Raw genomic sequence first — 27006 nt, forward strand, 5'->3', positions numbered from 1 at the left:
AACAGATCCCATTTCATTTTCACAGTCTGAACTGAATGATTTAGTTAGAGACCATGGCCTTCGTAAAGAATTGGCAGAGGTTTTAGGATCTAGCTTGAAAGATAATAAACATATGTTGGCTCTGGGTACATCCTTTTCTTGGTATCTATCAACTTTCTTCTCCTAAGAAGGTGACTTGGTGTTTTGTAGTGATGTTCCTGGACTTATGAGATTTTTCAAAATAGAATATGCTCCTGATGAGTGATGCTCCTGATGAGACTTTTTATTGATTGTTCAGAAAGAAGCCTTAAAGCAGTACTTCTGCACAATGGCAATAAGTATGCTTCTATACCAGTTGGACACCCAATTCACTTAAAAGAATGTTATGAAAACCTTGAACTGGTTTTAAGCAAACTCTGCTATTCAGACCACAAATGGACATTATGTGTGGTGGTTTAAAAGTGATTTCAATGCTGCTTAGTCAACAGAGTGGCCACACAAAGTTCCCTTGCTTTCTCTGTGAATGGGACAGTAGAGACAGAAAGCAACACTATATAAAAAAGCTTGGTCCTTGAGAAAAACCTTACAGGTAGGGGTTAAAAATGTTGAGGATAAGCCTTGTGGATCCCAAAATGGTGTTACTACCACCACTTCACGTTAAGTTGGGGCTGATGGAACAATTTGTTAAGGCATTGCCAGATGAAGGGGAGTGTTTCAGATATCTTTGTGGACAGTTTCCTTGTTTATCCGATGCAAAGCTAAAGGAAGGAATCTTTGTCAGACCAGACATTAGGAAACTAATGACAGATCCCGACTTGGTGGACAAAATGCAAACAAAAGAAAAGGCAGCATGGACATCTTTTAAATTAGTTGTTACTGGTTTCCTAGGAAACAAAAGAGATCCAAACTACAAGTCAATTGTTGCACACATGCTCGACAACTTTAAGAAGCTGGACTGTAACAAGAGCATTAAAGTTCATTTTCTCCACTCACTGCTTGACTAATTCCCTGCAAACCTTGGTAATGTAAGTGAAGAGCAGGGTGAAAGATTCCACCAAGACATCAAAGAAATGGAAAGAAGATATCAAGGAAGATGGAACGTCAACATAATAGCGGACTACTGCTGGATAATAAAAAGAGATGTTCCTCAATGAGTCCAAAGCAGGAAAAGCAATGAAAGAATCTTCGACAGAAAGCAAAAGCATTATTACAAGGACTTATGAGTTTAAAGAGAAATAGAAGTGTACTGGAAATGTAGTTTAGAAAATGATTTATAAATAAAATAAAATTTTATAACGTTAGAAAAAAAAGTGATAAATTGCTTAAATTTTGTTGTTATACGCAAAAATACTCCCTTTTTGTGAGAAAACCTGATGTGATAGGAACAAATGGATTGCATTTTTGAAATCAGTGCTGAAAAGTACATAGAAGTCAGTTGTTTTGTTGGTTGGTCTAATATCTTTTCTGCAGACCTGTGTTATCAACTTTTCTTGTGGCGTGCCGATTGTGAAACTCAAAAATAAAAGCCTTGTTTTAACAGGATTTGGCTGTACTTGTCCAAGCTGTCACATGCTTCTATAAGCATCATGTTCCTTGTGTGGCTATTGCTCTGGCATAAGTGGGGTTTTCATTTTTTTACATTTTTGGACATTAGCTAATCGTTAACATTTATGTTAATTTCAGTAGGGGTGAGTCAACTGCTTCGAAGCAGGCTTCTTTTTCCCCTGAAATTCTTGTGTGGAACCTGCAACCTCAATAATTATTTATGAAGATCTGATTTTCCTTCAAATCGTTGATTATCTCATAGAACTCCTTCACGAGCAGTTTATTTTCTTATGGTGGAAGCCAGCCTGGTGCAGTATGATGTGGCATCCAGTTTATTGTGTTGGTGGTTTAATATCAGTCTCTAAGGTTTTTTTAAACATACATACATACATTAATCAATCCTTGTTCCATAGATCATGAATACAACATTTCATAATGATGTGGAACGTTCACTTTAACATAAGTTTTCTTTACACGAATTAATTCATTAATTTTTGTTTAACAGTTACTATCTAAGAATTCATCTACTGAGTAGAAGGAGTTGTCATTCAGAAATTCTTGTAATTTCCTTTTAAATGTTGTTGACTATCTGTCAGACTTTTAATACTATTTGGCAAATGACCAAAGATTTTTGTGGCAGCATAATTCATCCCTTCCTGTGACACAGTGAAATTTCATGTAGTGTTGTAGCTACGCACTTCGCTGTTATTTTTGAATTGGGGTGGGTTATTAATGACAAATTTCATAAGTGAATATACCTATTGCGAAGGTACTGTGAATATCCCGGGTTACTTAAATAAATGTCTGCAAGGTGATCTTGGGTGGTCTCCAGCTATTATTCTGATTACATGCTTTTGTGCAATGAATACTTTCTCTCTTAATGACAAATTGCCCCAAAATATGATGCCATATGAAAGCAGTGAATGAAAATAGGCATAGTAGCCAATTTACTGATATGTTTATCACCAAAATTTGCCATAACCCAAACAGCATAAGAAGCCAAACCTAACCGTTCAGCAGATCATCAATGTGTTTCTTCCAATTCAATTTCTCATCAATGCGCACACCCAGAAATTTTGAGTAGTCTTCCTTAACAACAGACTTCTGTTCATAGTATATTTATCAATGGTGCTGTGCCATTTACTGTACATAATGCTGTAAATTGTGTTTTCTCAAAATTTAGTGAGTCCATTTGCTGAGAACCACTTAATAATTTTCTCAAAGACATTATTTGCAATTTCCTCAGCTAATTCTTTATGTTAGCTGTGATTACTATACCTATGTCATCAGCAAAAATAACTAGCTTTGCACCTTCGTGAATGTGGAGTGGCAAGTCGTTAATATATATTAAGAACAATAAGGTACCCAAGACTGAACGCTGTGGGACGCCATTCTTGATACCTCCCCAGTTAGAGGACTCTGCTAGTTTTTGCAGATGGTACTGTTAATTTCAACCTTCTGCATTCTTCCAGTTAAGTATGAACTAAACAATTTGTGGACTGCCCCACTCATACAATAATACTTAAACTTGTCTAAAAAAAATTTCATGATTCACCCAATCAAAAGCCTTTTAGAGATCACAAAATATTCCAATGGGTCATGTTCGGTTATTCAATGTACTTAATATATATCATTTTCTGTTGAAAAGCCTTTCTGAAAACCAAACTGACATTTTGTTAGTACTTCATTTTTACAAATATGTGATGCTACTCTTGCATACATTACTTTTTCAAGAATTTTGGTTTAAGCTGTCAGAAGTGAGATTGGTCAGCGTTGTTAGCATCAGATCTATCCCCTTTTTTATGCAATGGTTTAACAATACCGTATTTCAGTCTATCTGGAAAAATGCCCTTCCAGTGAGCTACTACATATGTGGCTGAGAATCGTACTTATTTGTTGCGAACTAGCTTTTAGAACTCTGTTGGAAATGGCATCAATTCCATGAGAGTTTTCACTTTTAACTAAATTTATTATTTTCTTAATTTCTGTTTTTTATTATCAAATTGCATAGGTACTGCCTCTTCCATATATTGCCTTTCATTTTCTAATGAATAGCTGGATCCTATTTTCTCTGCAACACTTAAAAATGTTTTCTACTTCTGACTTCTTGTTAACAACCTTTTCATTGTGTTTGGTAGAAGTACAGTCTTCTTGTGCTCTCGGTTGCTCTGTTTCCCGTTTAACAATATTCCAAATTGTTTTAATTTTACTATCATGTGTGCTAATCTCAGACATAATGCACATACTTCAGGTCTTTTTAATAACTTTTTTTTAATACAGTGCAGTAGTTTTTACGGTGTTTCACAGTTTCGGGATCATTACTCCTCCTGGCTATAAGATACATTTCCCTTTTCCGTTTACAAGACATTTTTATTCATGACTTTTTACGTGGTTTCTTACAATTATGTTTCACTGTTTTCTTAGGGTAACCGTTTCCAAATGTACTCTCAAAGGTATCATGAAATAGGTTAAATTTTAAATTAGCATCTTGTTCCTTGTACACCTCATCCCAGTCTAACTGTTGCAAGCTGTTCCTAAAATTTTGAATTGTTAAATCATTAATTGGACGCATTATTTTGGAAGACTGTTTTGCATTACTGTATGGAGCTATATCATATACTGTTACTAGCTGTGCATCATGATCAGACAGACCATTCTTAACAGGAAAATGTTTATTTGATTAAATTTATCTTGGTCTGTGAAAACATTATCTATCAGTGTTCTGCCTTCCTGTACCACCCGAGTAAGAAAATCAATAACTGATGTCAAATTGAAAGAACCAAGTAATACTTTTAAGGTCAAGCTTCCTATTGGACTTTTTCAGAAAATCTACATTGAAATCCCCACAAACAATAATTTGCTTTCCTCTTTCTGACAGATATCACAACAAAGAATCCAAGTTTTTCAAAAATAGTTGAAAATTTCCCAATGGGGGACCTATACACTGCTACAATTATAAAAGTGCCATTATTTAATTTCAGCTCACACGCGCATGTTGCTCTATGCAAAAACTTTTAATTTCCAAATTTTTCACACTATGACAGATTTTAACATATGGCAACACCACCTCTCTCCATAGTGGCTCTACTTACATGTGCTGAAAGCTTATATCCATCTACATTTATCATTTCCGTACCTGTGACTATATGATGTTCAGACAGGCATAGTACATCTATTTCACCCTCAGTTCCTAAATCTTCTTAACAAACAGGCTCATCTACTTCGTTTTTGTAATCCCCTGATATTCTGATGCAATATATTAACATTATTTTTCACTGTGCTTTTATGTGAATCTTGTGACATACTAACATTATTTTTCACTGTTATGATAATCTTTTGATATTTTCACATCTCTAGTACCTGCCTGTCTGAACTTTTCATTAAGCTTAATTTCAGGCAATGTAGGGTGACTGGGCACTGATCTTAGTCTAAAAAAGTGCTTCCATGAGTTTCAGCGCCCCCCACCCCTGTGAAGATTTTGCTATCATCCCAGCCAGTTTACTCTTCCCTTTCCTACTGAGATGCAGTCCACATGTTTTGAAGTCCCACCTACCAATACCGTCAACAGGAGCCAAACCTATGCCTGAAAAAGTAGCTGCCCGAAGCAGCTGATGTAGCTCCATATTGACCCTCCTGACAGAGCTGTTCAGTTGGGGTCGATCATGCCGCATGAAAGCAAGAACCAAGCCAAAATTTCTATGGTTCGTTGCAGATGCTATTTTTACCAGGTCACACTCAGTATTGTAGCCCTGATCCCTATCAATACTGTTTCCCGCTCCACCCACTACCACAACGTGATCCTGCTTTGTAAAACCCTTGTGCAATGATCCTACATCCTGTATCACTTGGCTAAGACATGCACTGGGCTTGAAAATACTTGTGACCTGGTACCTGTCACCTAATATTTCCTGCAAGATCTGGCCCACCTCTCTTCCATGGCTACTACCTAACAACAGAACTTTTCTCCTACTTTCTCCTTTTTGTGCTACATTTGATTTCCTAGTTTGTCGAGTGCTGACTACACTTACATCAAATTTAGCCTCTTCCTTAGTTGGCTGATGTAGCAAGGCAAATCTTTTGTTTGTGCCAATGATGAAACTGTCAGATATTATTCTCTTTTTCTGTGGCCCCTGTTCCTTGCTACCACTTCCCACATGTCTTCACCCTTCTCCCCCCTTAACCTCATCAGTTCCTCCCTAGTACTATCTAGTTCGGCCTGAGGAGCTCTAATCTTCACTTGCTGTTCTGCTATTTTCCTATCCCTTGAACATAATCTGCAATGCCATGGAAGAGACCCATTTACCTCCCTGATTCCCAAGCCATTATATTCACCCCAATCTAACCATCTGCCACAACAGCTACACAGAACCCCAGAGCTGACTTTCCTACGGCAGCTCAAACACTTCTCACTCATGGTAGTTTACTAAATTTATCTAGGCAATAACAGTAATATTCTGTTAACTAAAGATCACAAGAGTCACTTAAGTTATGTGGAACACTAATACACGTGTATACTATTAATATAGTAATGCAATGCAGTTAAACTAACATTCAAAATTGCAAAGAAGAGAGACTATTCAATAGGTTGTAGGATCTTCAGCATCTTTGCCTGGTTTCAAGATAGAAATCACTTTTGCTTCCCTTTGTTGTGTTTTTCTTTGAATGTAACAGGTACTACATCCTTTTGCTATCAGGAGGATGGAGCACCTCTCTTATTACATAGACAGGTGTGACATTAACTGAGGAAATGGAAAGATTTCACTGACTGCCTTATCCAAAAGTTTTTTAACCTTTTCCACTCAGCTTTCTTAAAATTATTCCAGTACTTGTGCATAAATTGATCATTTCCTGTGCTCACATTGTTTCCTGGTAGTTGAATGAGTGTGTCGGTATAGGTATTGGCTAGATGACTACAGATATTTGAGGCTCTTGTACCCTACCCACCACTGACCACATGGGCTTACCAAACCACTCCTGTATGTAGCCCTTACACAGAGGCTGCAAAGCCAGCTCATACCATCTAGCAGCACCATCTAATTGCATGACTTGTATACAAAATGGAATCTTTGCCAAGCAGCCTCTTGTTAGCACTGTGAGTGCACAAACTATACACTGAATACTTCGTGTCAACCACTGAACAATAAAGCCCACATTTGAATGAAAGCGTATCATGACAAACCTAATCCAATTGACATTTCTGACTCTAAACAGGTTGAAGTAAGTATCCTGCATTGATGGTTATCGGGCCCAGACTACAGTGGAAGACCACTCATAACAGCAAGATAAGCACCTTGCCATATGTTTTAAAAAGATATTTCATATTTTATCTGAATGTGCACATAATGGTGTTTACCAGTTGGTGTAAGGATATGGAGGAGATGCAGGTGTTCTGTCGCTTTCTCTCACGATGTTATTAAAATCTACCTAAGCCACTTGTCAGCATATTGTGAGCAACCGCTGATTCTTTAAAGAATCAGCCACCCATGTACAAAACAGCTTCAAATATTTGATTAAAAATGAGTCGCCATATTAAATATCTGCTTTAAGCCAGTAAGTGAGAAAAAGTTTAGGAGAGGTTTGAAATTATGCTTAACGTTTGTTAAAAGTCACTAAACACTCTCATCATGAAACACTGGGTGACTTGCACTGCATTTTAAGGAAAAGCTAGTTTATTGTGCATTATGTTCATGATGTCATGTCTCCTAACTAAAACTACTTTATCCATCTGATATGTACATCAGTGTGTGTGTGTATGTGTGTTTGTGTTTGTGTTTGTTTTGAGACATTGCAAACTTGTTTTTTGTATTTACAGGATCCAAATTCATCTTTAGGACTCGACCTTCATACAAAGCCAGGACTTCTTGCTCATCAGTTACCACCCAAACCGAAATCACATCAGTTTCTTGTTAGAACATTTTCTTCGCCTACAAAGTGCAGTCATTGCACATCATTGATGGTTGGCCTCACTAGGCAGGGTGTAGTGTGTGAAGTTTGTGGCTTTGCATGCCACATTGGATGTTGTGAAAAGGTTCCAGCTATCTGTCCAGTTCCTTCAGACCAGAGTAAGCATTTCATTGGTCTAGTTACATAAGTATTTGCTTATGTGAGTCTTTTGTCTTGTTCGTTAATAATTGTTTTCTCTCTCTTTTTTTTATTTTTAGCAAAAAGACCTCTTGGCATTGATCCTACGAGAGGTATAGGAACAGCCTATGAAGGGTATGTTAAAGTTCCCAAAACGGGAGGAGTGAAAAAGGGCTGGATTCGTCAGTTTGTTGTGGTTTGTGATTTCAAATTGTTCCTCTATGACATATCACCTGACAGAAATGCTCTTCCCTCAGTTTATGTTTCTCAGGTTTTAGATATGAGGGATGAGGAATTTTCTGTGAGTTCAGTCAGAGATTCGGATGTCATTCACGCAACGAAGAAAGACATTCCTTGCATTTTCAGGGTGAGTTACATTCCCACCATTTTTTTATTTTAATTTTTTAAAATAGAAGAGCAGCATTCAAAATAATCGATCATTGATGTAAATATTGTGAGTCCGACACACCTATGTCAAAAAACACTCTTAATATTATTTCAATTATTATTCATAAACTGTGATTATAAAATACACACATTTTTATTTTTATTAAAGTTATTTTTCTTCTTTTAACTTAGTGCAGAACAAATTACATTTCATCAGTATCTGTTGATTTGCCTTTGGCAGGAAAACTAAACATATGACTGGATTTCTTGATGTTTCAGATAACTACATCACTTATGGAGCCTCCGGGGTTGAAAAATCATACACTAATGCTGGCAGATACAGAGAGTGAAAAAACTAAATGGGTTGTTGCTTTAAGTGAACTTCATAGAATACTGAAGCGGAACAATTTACCCAACAGGACAGTGAGTGATGACCAGGATATCTTTTGATTGAATTGTTATTGCCCCACTGTCAGTTCAGTAGTGGCTGTAGTGGCTGAGATCTTAACGTTACCATCACCGGATTAGCAGTAGCTTCTTTTATTACACACAATGTTTTCAGTTATTACTTCAATCAACTACAAAGTAATATACAGGGTGTATCAAAAAGAATCATCCAATTTTTAAAAAATCATAACTATTATGTTATTTGATATACGTGCGTGAACAGTGTACTGTTGGAAAGAGCATACTCTCGAGTTTTACATGGTTCCCTCTAGGTAGATGCAGTATGCGCCCACTTCAGTTCTAGGAAGAATGGTGTTGGACAACAGAATGCGTTTGTGTTCCACATTTTGTGTGGTGTGGCCCTGTAATAACTGTTCAGCATGACTTTCATACTAGGTATGGTGTGCATTCTCCTACAGCACAGAGCATTAGACAATATCATGAACAATTCCAAGAATTTTTTTTTAAAAAAGCAAATCACCGGGCCATCCCCTAGTGCCTGACACTTGAAGACGACAACCAACAATGTGTGTTCTCAAATTTTGTTCTTGGCAACATGGAAAATGACAGTTTTCTTCCACACTTAGTGTTTACTGACGAGGCAACATTCCGTTCAAATGGAAAGGTTAACCATCATAATGTGAGAATATGGGGTACAGAACACCCACATGAAGTTATAGAACATGAGAGTAACTCTCCAAAATTTAATGCGTTTTGTGAAGTTTCGTAAGAAAAGGTGTGTGGTCCGTTTTTCTTTGTCGAGAACACTGTTACAGGAAGCACATATCTCGATATGCTGGAGAACCTTCTTTTCCCTCAGTTGGAGACTGATTCGAATGACTCCATTTATCAGTAGGATGGAGCCCCACCTCAGTGGCATCTGAGAGTGTGGGAATTTTTAAATCAAATTGTTGCTGAATGATGGCTCGTTCACTCTAGACCAAAGGATTCGGCCTTACATTACTGGCCTCCAAGGTCACTAGACCCGAGTGTGTGTGATTATTTCTTGTGGGGATTTATAAAAGACTCCATGTCCCCAGTTAACCCAATTTTTTCACTTCTATAAATACTATACAATAGAGGCAACATAAAGGTAATGCAATAGAAGCACAACTGCGAGAACTGTGGCTTGGGTCTTTTTCCTCGATGCGGCATACTCAAGATTCGCCAAACTGTTTTCAAAATTTAATATAGCATCAGGATTCCGTAGTATTGCCTAATACATAAATTATAATGACAAAAATAATCAATTTTTGACAAGACAGTGTAATTGTATTGATAAAAAAATTTCATTGGGAAGACAATCAATCCGTCTTTCATTCTCATTTCATCTGGGATGTCCCCTGACCTAGGGTTCTGGGTGACTTTTCCAAACTGTACTCCTTTTTCTAAATCTCTCCAACCCTATTCCTTCACCCCTCTTCCTTCCCCTTCAACCTTTCTGCCAGAGGAAGTAGCCACTGGCTCCGAAAGCTTGCATACATGAAACCATATTTTATGTGTGTGTTCTCCTGCCAGCGCCTAATACAAAAATTGCGCATTTAGTCTAGGTCACCTTCTGAAGCAACAACAGTTGGGAAGATAATCTCCTATCAGGAAGAGAATGACTGTTTTTATTATTATTATTATTATTATTATTATTATTATTATTATTATTATTTATTCATTTAGGCCTCAGGTCATGCAAATGTATGATGTAGTACACAGTTCATTTACGCCAATAGTTACATAATTTTTTGCTAGTTTTTACTTTGAGAACAGTCAGTTTCATTTTGAGTCTTGAAGTTGTGACTTAAATCTTTTCTCCTCCTCCTCCTCCTCCTCCTCCACCACCACCACCACCACCACCACCACCACCACCACCACCGCCTCCGCCTTCCTTCTGTTTCATCTACAGAGTCAGCATTGTCATGTGTGTGTTGAAGCAGTGTCAGTGTCAGTTGGGGCCAGATACCATTCCTGACTCCACTACTCCCCCAAGACAGAATCTGTGTACCCTATTTGTCTGCATCTAGTGTAAACCACATTTTCATTGTGAGGAAAACTTAGAAAACATTTTTTAAATGTTCACACAATGGGCATATGCAGCAGGATATGGCTGCCAGCCTAGTTTGCACCTAGGTGGCTGCGGAAAACCACATAAGACACATCCAGGCTGGCAGTCTCGCCTGCTCTTGCCATTAATCCATAAGGCCGATTTGATCTGGGGCAGGTTCACCCCCTCTAATCACAGACGTTGCACACCAGGGTAGGTCATATTCGTGATTTAAATGTTACCAAGTGTATACTCACTCTTACATACTTAATTCTGACTTTAATTACAACAATGTGTGTGCAGATATATTTACACTTTGAACAGCTCTCTTGGCCTGATCCGTTGTACTTTCATGAGTTACTGTGATATATCCAAGTGTGTTTAGTTGTGTACAGAAGTTTGATTTTGTACTTCAGTTCTGTTGTATTTTATTATGCTTCAGTGACTTGTTAGAAAGTCGGAACTGGTAATGATATTATTTGTCTGACTTGAGGGTGGAATATGCAATAAAAAATGCAAGACATTATTGTATTCCCCCTAATTCAGTATGCCTATCTTTGTAAAAGTGAATGATATTTCTGTAGACACTGTTAGGATGCTTTTATTCATGTGAATGATCTTGACATTTGAAATGTCATTATTAAATTTTTCTTCTCAAACTTCTTCTATCTGTTGTCTTGATTGCAAAGTTTAGTAACGTTCTTCCAAGTTTGGACTCAAAGTAAAAATAGTTGCTTGTGTATGAATTGAATGCCAGTTTAATGTCAGCATCCAAGTTACTTCATTATTTGTTCTCAGTGTGATTGCAGAATAAAATGTCAAAGTTTTGGTGTAGCAGAATTAGGATGGCTTTCCACTGATCAAGCCACATTTTTATCTCAGTTAGTCTCCAGCACAGATTCAGATGTTGTATTTAAGAAATGATTCTCCCCTTTTCTGCGCAATCACATGCAGTCTTGAAGTAAAATTTGCTTTTTCTTTGTTATATTGTTATCTTTTTGCTGTAAATTTCAATATTATGTACTACTGCCAAATCAAGAAACTTCATTGTATTTTTATACGCCAGCTATATTAATGTATAAACCAATTTTCGGTTCCACAATAACATCATATGCTAAAGAAGCTATGATTTTTACAATATCCTTCCTATTGACTTGGATCTTTCGAGATATATGTTTCATAAGTGATCTTTCCTCTTTTTATGGTGTTACTGGTTGAATGTAGATAGCACAGCATCATTTGATGCCTGTCTCTTCCCATGCCCAAATTAAGTTTTCTTCAACATTAAATCTGACTATAAATTTTGACATGGTGTCTTGGGTTTAATTTTGAAGTGCTGGAGCTTAATTGTGTGTTTATATAAATACGGAACCTGCTGTTTTTTAAAAGTATAGTTTTGTTAGGTATTCAGAGTTGGTCATGATTCTCCAGCAATGGCAGCCATTTGGTTTAATGCGAAAGACACTGTCGAGCCTTGCCCAGCTGCTTCTGTGTTGACAACTGGTGACTGTTTTCAACAACAAACACATTAGTTTAAAAAATTTGAATATTTTAATTTCACCATTGACCACTTGACTAGAAGAAGGGATCGGTTGGTAGGACATGTTCTGAGACATCGAGGGATCACCAACTTAGTATTGGAGGGTAGTGTGGAGGGTGACAATCATAGAGGGAGACCAAGAGATGAATACACTAAGCAGATTCAGAAGGATGTAGGCTGCAGTATGTATTGGGAGATGAAGAGGCTTGCACAGGATAGAGTAGCATGGAGAGCTGCATCAAACCAGTCTCAGGACTGAAGACCACAACAACAACAACAACAACAACATCAAAATAATGAGGAAAACAAAGGTATGTGTTTAGGTTTTGAGTGCATCGAATAGATGATGCAAAATGTGGATCATGTGTGGTACAAGTGTGGAACATGTTGCAAAAGTTACATTGACGTCTGGAATAAAACTTTTCATTTGTAGGAGTTATTCAGAGCTTGAATCTTTGTTGTCAAGCTATCGTTACATCCTAATCTTTTTGTGCTGCACCAAGTGTGCCTCCCATCCAGTGTTTGGATCAACTTCACAGTAATTTTCCACAGTCTACTCTGTCTTAGTTTTTCTTATTGCTTTAAATAAAGACTAGGTATCACATACGTGACCATTGAAGAGGCTATCTTCCAGTGAAGAGCTCTTCTGTCTCTCTGGTGATGGTCTTGTTTGCTGGGATCTACTAACATGCTCTATCCATTGCAATCTTTTGGCTTTCATTTTTGCTGCTACACCTGATTCTTTGTATAACTTGTACCATTCATCATTATGTAGTACTTTTCAGTCATTAGTATTGTTGTCTCTTATGGATCCAAATATTGGCACAAGCTGTGCTGCACGCAGTGTGGCATGGTGGTTAGCGTCAGTGGCTCGTATGCTGCAGTAGTGTGAGCTGTGATATATGAAATTTTGAGCAGTGGTTAGCATTGTTGGCTTGTGTGCTCTGAGTCACCAGTTCAAACCCAACCACCAGCGTTTATTGCTTGAATGTTCTTGAGAATTTATTATTTTTGCTTATTCTGGTATATTTGAAATATGTAGAAATAGCAGCACTCTGTGTCTAGAAGTTCAGTTGTGTTCTGTCTGTACATTGGTGTCTGTAATAAACGTGCTTTCAGTGCTAAGTTTTCTACTTCATTGATGACCCTGCTTCTGGCTTTGGACTTGAAAGTGGTCACAACATGACATTGTGTGGTGGAGACACTAGGTATGTAAAAAATCTGCATTACCATGGCTCCAGTTAGGCAACCTAAAAGCCGTCTCCTACTTGGGTAGGAGCTGAAATACAAGCAGTTCATCACTCCTGAGCTCCTTACATTCAGGAAACCACTGTATTCCAAAACAGCAGCAAGGCAGCTGCACATTAAGTATCCATCAGTGTTTTCTGAGGACCCTGCTAAGGGACTGATGAAATGGCTGGATTCGACTAACAAGAGGACCACACCTATTCGTGATCATTGATTTGCTCTAAATTTATGACGTATGCTGGACTTGGCCAGAAATGAAAGTAAGAGAATTGGGAGCTCCAGATGACCAGGCATTTACCCCAGATCATGCAAGACACAAGTCATTTATGTTAGTGTAGTCTCCAGGGAGCTGCTGGCACAACAGAAAGAGTACAAAATGGTAATCTGAGGGTCATGGAATTGAGTACCTGCACACAAATGTATTGTTTTCTTTTTTTTACACTGCAAATGACCTGAAATAGTGCTCAGTACATTTTATTTATTAATATTTTTCGTAAAATGCTTGATAATGAAAGTTGAAGGAAATTTTTGGATCTAGGATTTAAAAAAAATGGTGGATGAGCATGCAGCAAAATATACAAGATTGTGTTGAACAGGAATGTCTCCGAGTTTTTTATTTTTTTCTCTTTGTTGGTTGAGGTATTACATGTCATGCATATTATTCTGTTGACTCTCCTGCTTTGCTGAAACAAGTCGCAATCCTCTGCCAATAGAGGGCTCCACATTGTAGAATTTAACATGGCAGTGGATAACACAACTATGTCAGTGCCTGAGAAGCAGCATGCTGTAATTTATTTTCTAACCACAGAAAGTGTTCCTCCTATTGTAATCCATATAAGAATGAAAACTGTTTAAGCTGATTATTGTATCGACATCAATAATATGCAGTGTTGAGTTATTTGTGCTCATAAGGAAGGAAACAATAGTGGTAACACAGCGTGTGTGAAACAACTCAGAGTGGATGACTGCATTTGGCTGTCGACAAAACTCATTGGAATCAGGTTGAGGAACTCATCGGAGAAATTCATTAAATGACACATGCACAGCTTTCGGATAAGTATGTCAAACCATGAGAGCACGTACAGGCCATCATTTTACAATTGTGGTACAGAAAAGTGCATACAAGGTGGGTCCAGACAGTCCTGAATTGGCCCAATCCAATTTTAACTGTTTCCAAAACTTAATAAACGTCTTCGATTACTTCACTTGATAGTGATGAAGTGGTGCAAGCAGAGATTGAACTTCCATCAACAAAGTCAAACATTCTCAGTGATGGTATCAACAAATTGGTTTTTTGTTGGGAGAAATGTGTTCATTGCCAGGGTGACTATGTTGAGAAATAAATATGTAGATATGAAGAATAAAGTGTCTCATTGTGCCTATCTGACTCAGGATCTCTGCTATATGGTGAGTAGTAATCTGCCTTTTCATAATATTTTCATTATTCCATCCTGGATTTTCCATTGTTTGAGAATGGTAATAGAGTGTGTTTTTACTTAAAAAGATTTAAGAGTTTTCAAATGAAAAATTTGGAGGCATTACTTTTCAGCACACCCTAATAAGAATGTTGTATTGCCTCATAGAAAACTGGGAAACTTAAAACGATCCTTTTAACTTTTGTGGTAAAGCCCTACATGCAGGAGAACAAATTTATTCTGTAACTTACTCACAAACAAATCCACAGTTACTGTGCAAATTTTTTTGAGACGCAGAAGGATTACTTTCTTGCAGAATTAAAGTGATTCTTCCCAACTGAATTCTGCTAGTGCAACCCTACAATATCTTATTTCTATCATCAGGTAAAGAATTTGATCAAAAGGCTTCATAATTGCTCATAAATAAAGAGAAAAAGAAATCACATCCAGAGAGTACATTCCACTGTATGTCTCCAGCTGTCCTCACCAGTATTTGGTGAAATGATGCATTGCTCATGGTTTGCTGCCGAACTTTGTAGTGAGAGAGAACCTATAATGAATGTAAATCAAGTATGTTTTTCAATAGAAACTGTAAATGTGCTGCTAACAGCATGTGCATGATGCTGAGAAATTGCTGCTTCTCCTGTCTTTATGAGGAATATCACCCCAGCATGTGTAAATCATCAACTGTAAAAGAATAAAAGTATCTAATTTTATATATGAAGCTCTCATGCATGCCTTACAATCCCTTCCAGAAATTTATTTGCAAACCCAAATTTTCCTTTGTCTTTCCTTTTCATGGCTTTTTTAAAAATATTAATAAATACAATATATTGAGCGTCATTTCAATATGTGTATAGCGTAATGTAAAAACTAAAAATAATAAAAGGTTCCACATACGGACTCAACTGTCTGATCCTCCAATTGCTGTTGAGCTCTTTCCGTGCTGCCAACCACTGCCTGGAAACTACCCTAGCATAAATGGCTTGCATCATTCTTTTTCTTCTAAATGCTTGGCCATCTGGAGTTTTTCCAGTTTTGTCACTTTCATTTCTGATCAAGCCCTATATATATATATATATATATATATATATATAGACACACCATAAAGGTGGACAAAATTGGTGGTGATGAGTAGATGCAGTACCTTTGTGTGTCACCAAATACAGCAGGTGGGACAACATGATGTTTTTGTAAAATATGTACTTTTACTTAGACAGCACAGCCCAGCAGTGGCTCAAGAACAATGAAGATAAGCTCGCCAGCTGGGACAGATTCTAGGTCAAACATTTGGTGCCGATCAGCAGGAAATCCACTTTGTTGGAAGAATAATTGAAAGACAGGGCACATAGTGGGGAAATGACACAGTCTTACAGAATGTTTTTGGCCCTATGCCACTTTGTGAATCTGAATATGACAGAAACCGGCAATATCTCACTCTTGATGAAATGAGTTGCGGAAGCAATATATTCAGCACTTCTGGTAAAATAAGCTAGAGAGGGTTGTTGATTCACTTTATAAGAAGTACCAGAAATTAGTTACTCGTGGTGACCTCAATATTAATTTTGTGTACGACTGATCAAGAAAAAGGATGTTGGTAGATCTCCTAAATTCATATGATCTCATGCAGACCTTTTTTTCAAATACGGTGCAGGGGAACTGTAGCACAGCCATAGACAATATTTTTATTCATTCTTCATTACGAGGTGGGCATTCTATTTGTAAAAGGGTGAATGGCCTTTCAGATCATGATGCACAAATTTTAGCACTAAAAGACTTTTGTACTTAAACATATGTCACATAATTACAGACTATGTAGGAAATCTAATCCAATGGCAATAGAGAGTTTTCCAAACCTTGTCAAGGAACAAGAGTGGCAGGATGTTTATAGCACGGATAACATAGATGACAAATATAATGCTTTCCTTAACACATTTTTCAAGCTCTTTGAGAGTTTCTTTCCATGAAAATGTTCTAAATGGTGTACTAGCAGTAAAAGGCAGCCTGGGTGGCTGACTAGTGGTATAAGGATATCATATAGAACAAAGCGGGAATTATATCAAAATGTTAGAAGTAGTCACAATCAAGCTACAGTAGCCCATTACAAACAGTATTGTAAGGTGCTTAAAAATGTTATTAGGAAGGCAAAGAGTATGTGGTACGCAAATGGAATAACTAATTCACAGGATAAAATTAAAACCTTATGGTCAGTTGTGAAGGAAGTGTCTGGTCGGAAGCACAAGGTAAATGATGTAAAGTCAGTTTGTAGTAAAAATATTTCTGTTACTGATAAATCAGATATATGTACAGTATTTAACAATCATTTACTGAGCATTGCTGCGGAATTAAATAAAAATTTAGTTTCTACAGGGAATTATATAAATCTCTTGACAAACACCTTTCCGAGATTGATGTGCGAAATACTCCTCGTGATACAGACAAGGGAGGATATTGATTCAATAATTAAATCACTGAAGACTAAGGACTCTCATGGGTATGATGGGGTGACTAGCAGAATATTAAAGTACTGTGCTGCACATGTTAGCCCTGTACTTAGCCATATGTGTAATGTTTCCTTTAGGAATGGCCAGTTTCCGGAATGATTCAAGTACTCAGTAGTAAAATCGCTTTATAAAATGGGAGAAAGGAATAATGTAGACAAATTAGACCTATTTCTATGCCATCATTGTTTGCTAAAGTTATTGAAAAGGCTGTGTATGTAAGGAAAATTGATCATTTTATATCACATAATTTGCTATCTAATGTACAGTTCAGCTTTAGAAGTCATTTAACAACTGAAAATGCTATATTATCTTTGCTCTGTGAGGTACTAGATGGGTTAAGCAAAAGGTTTTGAACACTAGGCATATTTTCTTTTTAATTTAAATTAGGCATTTGATTGTGTTGGTCACAAAATATTGCTCCAGAAGTTGGACCATTACAGAATATGGGGAGTAGCTCACAGGTGGTTCACCTCTTACTTTAACAGCAGCCAGCAAAATATCATTATTCAGTGTTGAGAATGGCTGTGATGTGGGGTCTAAGTGGGGTACGGTCAAATGAGGGGTGCCCCAGGGATCAGTGTTGGAGATACTCCTGTTCCTTATTTATATAAATGATATGCCCTCTAATATCACAGGTATCTCTGAAATATTTCTGTTAGGTAATGACAGTATCTTGGTATTAAAGCATGTTGTGTGCAACATTGGCTCGGTTTCAGTAGTGCAGATCATGACATAAGTTCGTGGCTTGTAGAAGATAAAATAATGCTAAATCACAGTAAGACTCAATTTTTACAGTTTCTAACACACAATTCAACAAAACGGGACATTTTAGTTTCACAGAATGGGCTATGAAGAATGTTTCATACTAGTGTCCTATATTTGGTCTGCTAGTAAACCAGAGTCAACCATTTGCCTCCCCTACTATAGTCCTTACTAGCTTGTTCCGTTTCATATTGCTTTGCAGTGTTACACCTTGGTACTTAAGTGACATGACACTATCAAGCAGCACACTACTAATGCTGTATTTAAACAAAGCAGATTTGTTTTTCATACTCATCTGCAGTAACTTAAATTTTTCTGCATGTAGAGCTAGCTGCCATTCATCACACCAACTAGAAATTTTGTCTAAGTCGTCTTGTATCCTTTGACAGTCATTCAATGACAGCACCTTCTGTTACACCACAGCATCATCAGCAAACAGTTGCAGATTGCTGCTCACCCTGTCCACCAGATCATTTATGTATATAGAAAATAACAGCAGCCATATCTTTGTCTCTGATGAATCCTTGCAATCGAAGACAACAAACTGGGTTCTGTTACTTAAGAAGTCCTCAAACCAGTCACATAACTGGGAAACTATTCTGTATGCTCATACCTTCATTAACAGTCTGCAATGGGGCACATTACCAAATGCTTTTTAGAAATAAAAAAATATGGAATCTGCTTGTTGCACTTCATCCATAGTTTGCGGGATATCATGTGAGAAAATAACAAGCTGAGTTTCCCATGAGCAATGCTTTCTAAAACCATGCTAATTCGTGGACAGGAGCTTTTCTGTCTCAAGGAAATTTATTACATTTGAATTGAGAATATGTCCAAGAACTCTGCAACAAACTGATGTTAAGGATATTGGTCTGTAGTGTTTCAGGATGTTCCTTTACCCTTCATATATACAGGAGCCGCATGTGCTTTGTACCAGTTCCTTAGGACTTGACACTGAGCTAGAGATTAACTATAAATGCAAGCTAAGTAAGGAGCCAATGCTGTGGAATACTTTTTGTAAAAAACCGAATTGGGACTCCATCCAGATGTAGTGACTTTTATATTCAGCTCATTCAATTGTTTCTCTAGGCCAGGGATGGCTATTACTATGTCCTCCATATGGGAGTCTGTGTGTTGGTCAAACAGTGGTATGTTCACATGATTCTCCTGCGTGAATGATTTCTTAGATACCAAAATTTAGATCTTTGGTTTTCCTTAGTGTATCTTCTTCTGTTACACCATACTGGTCAACAGGTGTCTGGATAGAATTTTTAGATCTCCAGAATTTTCTCAGGTCCTTGGCTAGATCTTTCGCTGATGTATAATGTTGACAGTTGTTGTATGCTTCATGCATCGATCTTTTTACAGATGCTTGAATCTATGGTGCAATGGCCTTTACTTCCTCAGCATTTTTCAAATTTTGTTGTTAAACAATTGTTGGTCTTTTCTGTTCTTAATCTACTTGCTTAGCACATACTTTTCAAGAGCACAATTTACAGTTCATTTAAACTTCTCTCATAATTCCTCTTTGTCCATCGTACTGGAACTAAATGATGTCAGTTCATTGTCTATGTGGCATACTAACAACTTCTTATCTGCTTTCTCACACTCTATGCCTTCTTGATTGGTTTATTAAGTTTAGTAACCATAGACTTTTATGTTGATGACTTGGTCACTAGTCCCTGTCTCTGTACTAATGCTGTTGATGAGGTCAGGCCTGTTTGTAGCTACAAGGTTCCAGAATTCAGCCAATTTTGGGTAAACCAGCTCACCTGCAAAGTATTGCACCACACAAAAGAACAGACATTTGGAGGACAGAGGACAACATACTGTTGTGTTTCTGACTGGATGCCCTGTACACATTGTATACTACTGCAGAGAAGATGACAAATGTGATTCTTAAGTTTCTACTGGTGTATTTGTTGATCAAACAGTCCACAGGTGTACTGTTGATTCATAGTGTCCAAAGGGCTCAGTACTTCGGCTATCAGACATGTCGCCACAAACTGAGCTCCTGAAGGTGCATGGCTGACTAACATCCCCTGTCCCCATGAGCCCCTCTGTCCCTGGACATGCATTAGAGTCAGTGGTCACAGAGATGCTTGTGTCAGCAAGTGTGATGGCATTGATGTAAGCTGTCTGACTGCCCTGGTTGCCAGATTGTTTTGTTTGCATAGAGTCTTCCTAATTAAACTCTTGTGTTGGTTCCCAAACTTTGCTAAGATTAAAGTCACAATTTCGGTTGATGAGATCATCCCTGCTATGAAATCCTATGGCCCCTCTAACAATGCTGTCCCAGTATTTGGAAGTCTGTGCCAAGATCCTGGTATATTCGTACTCCATCGCATGATTCTTGGACGGACAGTGCTCAGTGAATGCTGACTTTTTGGGATACATCAGTCGAGTGTGCCTCTGGTGTTCTTGGCAACGATCTTTGATGGTGCGCATTGTCTGTCCAAAATATGTCTTCCCACATTCACACAGAATCTGGTATACACTGGCCTTCCACAAACTGAGATCATATTTCACACTTCCCGATAATGCTTGTGTTTTATTGGGTGTGCAAAAGACAGCTTTTACTCGGTGCTTCTTCAGTATGTGTCTGATTTTTCAGAATAGACAGTGGGTGCCTCTTCCTTTGTAGCTTCTTCCATCTCCACAAGTTGTACTGTTGTAGAGCAGCAGAGAGCACTCCTAACCTGCCACTCTGGGTACTCATTTTTTTTGGAAACATTTCTGAAGTGTTCCAGCTCCTGAAGCAGACCATCTGCACCTGAAATGGTGCGGGCCCAGTGTACTAGTGTTGTTAGTACCCCATTCCTCTGTGAAGGGTGGTGGCAATTCTCTGCATGCAAATGCAGGTCGGTATATGTTTTCTTCCAATATGAATATTTTGTTGGGATGTATGGAGCTCAAATGTGCAAGGAAGTCAAGGAGTTTGTCCCTTCCATGGGGCCAGACAATGAATGTGTCATCCACATAACAGAAAAGAAACATGTAGGTTTCCATTTGGATGATGCCAGGGCATCCTCCTTGAAGTACTCCATATACAAATTCACAATCGCATGCGAGAATGGGCTGCCCATTCTGATTCCTTCCATTTGTTCATAGTATTCTCCAGAAAACAGAGCACTGTTTGTCCGAGAATCATGCAATGGATTAAGAACATACCAGGATCTTGGTACAGACTTCAAAGTACTGTGTGATCATTATTAGAGAGGCCATAGAAAATCATACCAGTGATGATCTTATCAACCGAGACTGCAGCTCTATTCTTAGCAAGACTTCAGAATCACCAGTGAGTGTAATTAAGAAGACTCTCAGCAAACAAAATGATCTGCTGACCAGGGCGTACAGAGAGCTTACATCAGCGCCGTCATAGACACAGATGCTAGCATCTCCTCGACCACCAAAGCACTGCTGCGAGTGTGGGTCACAGGCAGAGCATCTCGCGGGGGCAGGGAATATTAATTCAGCCGTGCACCCCCAGGAGCTCAGTTCATCAGTGCACTTGATGATGATCACCGAAATGTTGTGCCCATGAACCAGCAGTACACCTGTGGATTGTTCGATTAAGATGACAAATGTTTGACTACTATTGTGCTGGAAGACATCAACCATGACAGCAGTGTCCTATTCAAGCCAGGTAACTGCAGGTGATCATAATCATCTTGAGATTAAGCCCATTGCTGCACCCTGGGTGAGGTCATTCCCCGAAATGCTATACATGTTCCCTGGCACCGTACAAAGGTACCAGCCCCTCGTCTAACCACAGGTTTCAGGAAAACCAAGTGAGATGACCATCTATGGAGTTGAGGTTGCTACAAATGAAAATCCTCAATGGCGGACATTTACCAAGATGTCAGGAAATCTCGTTATGATCATCATCAATGGCCAAATTGATCGAGCAATAGTCAGCTTGGGCCTGTTTTTCCTTAGTGTCAAATGCTTATTATCACCACTTAAAAAGCCCATGTTCTATGATAAGAGAGTGATTGTGCTGCAGATTGCAAATGATAAATATGTCCAGCCAACAGGAGCATGCATTGCAAGAATAACTAACAGTGACAGACCACAGCCCTTCAAATTTCTTATTTTAAGAGAATGAAGTCCTAATGTTATTCTTGAATTAAACTTCTTGCAAGCATCTTAAACACTCATTGACTGCAAAGCTCAGATCTCCAGGTTGAAAAAACTATTCCAACGAGCACATATTAAAAAAAAACTGTTATGGGTGGTTGTTAGTTTTTGAAGATATTGTTATTGAACTGTCATCAGTGAAATGAGCTCCAGTCATCCACCTAGTCAGTTAAACTGTGAAGCTTTTGTCAACTGGAAAAAGGTACTAAGACCCAGAAAAGAAAAATGTGTACCATTGAAATCATAAGCACGGCAGCTGGTCAAGAACTCTAGATCACTAGTTGTGACAAGCAGCCACAGCTTGTCCCTAAAGGTTTGTGCATAGGAACAGCTGAACTAGTCCAGGATGGACAGCTCTGTGCCATCAATGAAGAATCATGCTCCACCACCACCTCAGAAAGTGCACTGGAGGAGGCTACTATTGAATTACCAATAGGATCTGGTCCGACTGATGAACAATGTCAGCAAGTGGTAGCCATTCTGCATCTGGTTTTAGATGCTTTCAAATCCAGAGTGGAGAAGAGACAGACCAAGTGACCATGGAAAAACACTGTATCAACACTGAATATCATCTAATTGGAGAGCAGTTGTACTGGATGTCACTGACTGAACGATGCACATTTACCCTAGTCTGTGGTCCTTGTGAAGAAGAAGGATGGCACATACTGTTTCTGCATCAACTACCAACAACTGAGCAAAATCAGGGAAAAAAAGATGTCTACCCATTGCGACTCATTGATTACACCCTAGACTACTTGAAAGTAGTAAATTATTTAGCTGGTGCATAAGTTCAGTGTTTTTCCACAAGTTATGTAAACACACAGATATACATAGCAGAGACTTTAGTCTTCAATACAATATTCTCCTTCACAAATATTCTCCTTCACTGTTTACAACAGTCTACCAACACTGGGGTAACTTTTCGATTTCATGACTGTAGAAATCATGTGGTTTTGAGGTGAAGAACTCATCATGTCATGTTCGGAGTGCATTTTCATCCAGAAAGGAAGTTCCATTGAAGTTGTTCAATAGAAGGCGGAAAAGGTTGAAAATATGAGGGAACTCTATCAGGTGAATAAGTTTGGTGTGGGATGCCTTCCCAACCCAACTCCTATATAGTGTTTTATCTCAGTCTAGCAGAATTTGGGCATGCATTATCATGGAATAGCATCACTTCACGCAGTCATCCCAATCATTGTTCTGGGATGACATCTGCAAGACATCTCTGTTGTTGACAATAAATGTCAGCAGTGATGGTTAAACCTTGGGGAAATAATTCGCAGTGTACCACACCACTGTTCTTCTGCCAGATGTATGCGTACAAGTCTTTTGTACAGGGAGTTGCGTCTTTGTTTGGTCTCAACCACTTCTTTTCCTTTGTTAGCATAAACACACCATATCCCATCGTCAGTAATGATGCAGGATAGAAATGGGCAGTGTTGTTCACAGACCAATTGATGATGAGTGAACAGAGATGCACATATGGCCACCCGCTGATTTTTGTGACTTTTTCTCAGAGCATGTGGTACCCATACGACCCATTTTTTGATCCTTCCACATTGTATACAAATGTTACATGATGATGGAATGGTGGTCTTCCTGGATTTGAAAAGTTACTAATGTCAAAATGGTCCTCCTTAAAATCAGAAAACCATTTTCTTGCCATACTCTGGCCAATGGCATTGTTCTCATACTCAGTGTAAATCTTTCTGGCTGCCTCTGCTGCTCTCACCATTCTGTTGAATTCAAACAGAAGAATATGTCTCCACACTTGGCACTTCATTTTCTAACTTCCACAACTCCACTCTAACATCCACAACTCCACTCACTAAATCCAAATGACAATATATAAATTCAAATAGCAGCAATGAACTACAAATAAAAAATGACAGTCAATAAATAAACCCATAGCAACTGGAATACCAAAACACAGAACAAAAACGCTACAAACTTATGCCCCAATCTAATATTTCTAAATTATGGACATACCGGGAGGTTACTGACAAACTGAGGTTGATGAGGCTGACCAGGAAAAACATAGCTTCATAACGCCTGAAGGTCACGACAAGTTTAAAGTTATGCTGTTTGGATTATGTAATGCTGCAGTCACCTATCTACATCTACATGGATACTTCGCAAATCACATTTAAGTGCCTGACAGGTGGTTGACCGAACCACCTTCCCAATTTTCTGTTATAGTGCACAGAAAGAATGAACACCTATATCTTTTCATATGAGCTCTGACTTCCCTTATTTTATCGTGGTGATCGTTTCTCCTTATGTAGGTTAGTGTCAACAAATCAACAAAATACTTTCACATTCAGAGGTGATTGGAATTTTGTAATAAGAGCCCTCTGCAACAAAAACATGTTTGTTTTAATGATGTTCATCCCAAATCCTGTATCATTTCAATGACACTCTCGCCCTTATTTCATGATAATACAAAACATGCTGCCCTTCTTTGAACTTTTTCAATGTATGTCAATCCTACCTGGTAAGGATCCCACACCCCGCAGCAGTAGCCTAAAAGAGGATGGACAAGCATAGTGTAGGTGGTCTCCTTAGTAGATCTGTTTCATTTACTACGTGTCTTGCCAATAAAATGCAGTCGTTGGTTAGCCTTCCCCACAACATTTTCTATGAGTTTCAGTTTAAATTGTTCGTAATTGTAATTCCTAGGTATTTAGTTGAAATTACAGCCTTTAGATTTGACTGATTTATCATGTAACCAAAGTTTAACGGGTTCCTCTGAGCACTCATGTGGATGACCTCTCACTTTTAGTTTTTTAGTGTCAACTACCAAGTTTCGCACCATACATATATCTTTTCTAAATTGTTTTACAATTTGTTTTGATCTTCTGATGACTTTACTAATCAATAAACGACTGCGTCATCTGCAAACAACCTAAGACGGCTGCTCAGATTGTCTACCAAATTGTTTATATAGATAAGTAACAGCAATGGGCCTATAACACTACCTTGGGGAACGCCATAAATCACTTCTGTTTTACTTGATGACTTTCCGTCAATTACTATGAACTGTGATCTCTCTGACAGGAAGTCACAAATCCAGTCACATAACTGAAATGGTATTGCATAAGCACGCAATTTTACTACAAGCCACTTGTGTGGCATAGTGTCAAAAGCCTTCTGGAAATCCAGAAATACAGAATCGATCTGAAATCCCTTGTCAATAGCATTCAACACTTCATGCGAGTAAAGTGCTAGTTGTTGTGCATCTTCATGTTTTCGCGGCGTAAAGACAGTTCTATAAAATTTCAGGCATGCAGCCACATAAATTCAGTTTCTTCCTCTAATATTTTGGCTGAATACTTCAGAGTGAACCGAGGTGACTGAAACTCCAGCACTTGCTCCGTCCTTTTAACTCGAGGATAGTACCCCTGCCCAAGATACACAAGGCGCCAGAGACGTTGATAGGCAGCAAAGAGGTGTAACATATGCATGGAAATTAAATCTATGGCTGCGCAGTCGATCCACACAGTGATATTGATGTGTTGTGGAGAGCTGTACCATCTCGACGTCCTAGTGATTTAATTACAGAGATTGTTGTATTCCATGATTTTTCCAAGCTGAAGCCACTATCTCTATTAATTAAAATTCATCACCATTCGCATTTCGATTGCTTCTTTCGCTACTGAGCCCCAGAAAGATGAAGTCAAGAATAAAATTTGACATTATCGTTCACTATAGTGCGCCCAGTGTCAATACAGTGCTCTGGCACCACAGATTTATTAGGTTGTAAGAGACAGGTGTACCTGCAGTGCTCTGTGCTTCTCTCCTGGACTGTACGTGTCATCAGTCTGATGTATGAACATGAACATGAAAGGTGTTACTGTCTGCACTATCCCGAAAAGTCAGCTGTAGCAAAACATGCTCTGGAAAATGGACACCAAATTGCATTCGATGAGACATCTGTTATTAAACGGACTAATGGCTTTTGGTATAGCGTGATAATCGAGGCCATAGAGATTAGAATTTCTGAAAGCACCTTCAGTAGAGATGCTGGATTGCAGCTGAGTACAGCGTGGGATCCAATGTTGAGGGAGTTGAAGTGGGCCCAGCGGTAGTGTGGCCAAAACATTTCCATATATGGTGCTGGACCAAGCACCAGTGACGTCACGAGCAATGGCGTGGCTATATAAGCACGGCAATGACAACCACACGACAGTCATCCAGCTGACAATGGCAGAGGAGATCTCTGCCGAACGCTTGTGGGCAGTAAACCATTTGACGCAGCTTGAAACCCGAGAATGTTTTATTAACAGATGTCAAAGTATGCATTCATACAAAGAAGAGTGGTTTGTAGTTGTTTGGAGCATCAGCAAGTTCTACCGTATGTATTTAGCAACTCATTCACTGTTGTGGCGGATCACTGTTCACTATGCTGTTTGACTAGTCTGAAAGAGCTGTTATGCCAACTGTTGAAATGGGCATTGAGACTTCAGGTGTACGAGATCACAGTGATACATCAAAGCAGAAGTCAGCCAACTGCCTTTGCTTGGCTGAACACAGCAGCATGGATAAAATCACAGTCATCACTACACTAAATTATATTGCTGCGGAACTGAGGGAAGATCCAACAATGCTGAAAACCATAGAAGGTGTGAAGGAGGAGGAACCAACCAAAGGAGAATTCTAATTAATCAGTAGATCATTGTATAAGAGGAACTGTGACCCAATGGTGCAGAAACAATCATTTGTCATCCCATTTAATGTATGGACAGTTATCCTGAAGTTTTTCCTCAACACTCCTGCACTCTGATTCATGAAGAGTAAAGGCAGAATCAGATACTGACACCACTGGCTAGGTCCCTACTAATCTATTAAGACACTATGTGAGCCACAGTGGTGGAAGCATGTATGGCGATTAGTTCTGAGGCACCTGGTGCCAGTTCGGTCTGC

The 27006-nt window shown here is 38.5% G+C and overlaps 1 protein-coding gene across 2 annotated transcripts in view; it reads left to right on the plus strand.

Annotated features, from left to right (window-relative positions):
* Positions 1 to 27006, plus strand: part of LOC126365897 (serine/threonine-protein kinase Genghis Khan) — a 323790-nt gene that overhangs the window by 237498 nt on the left and 59286 nt on the right. For both annotated transcript variants that reach the window (XM_050008618.1, XM_050008619.1), the window contains exons 20-22: positions 7337 to 7586; positions 7686 to 7972; positions 8272 to 8415. In XM_050008618.1, coding sequence (XP_049864575.1) covers positions 7337 to 7586; positions 7686 to 7972; positions 8272 to 8415 — 681 coding nt within the window. The remainder of the gene's footprint in view (positions 1 to 7336; positions 7587 to 7685; positions 7973 to 8271; positions 8416 to 27006) is intronic.

This window comes from Schistocerca gregaria, chromosome 4 (assembly GCF_023897955.1).
Source record: "Schistocerca gregaria isolate iqSchGreg1 chromosome 4, iqSchGreg1.2, whole genome shotgun sequence".
Classification (NCBI taxonomy): Eukaryota; Metazoa; Arthropoda; class Insecta; order Orthoptera; family Acrididae; genus Schistocerca; species Schistocerca gregaria.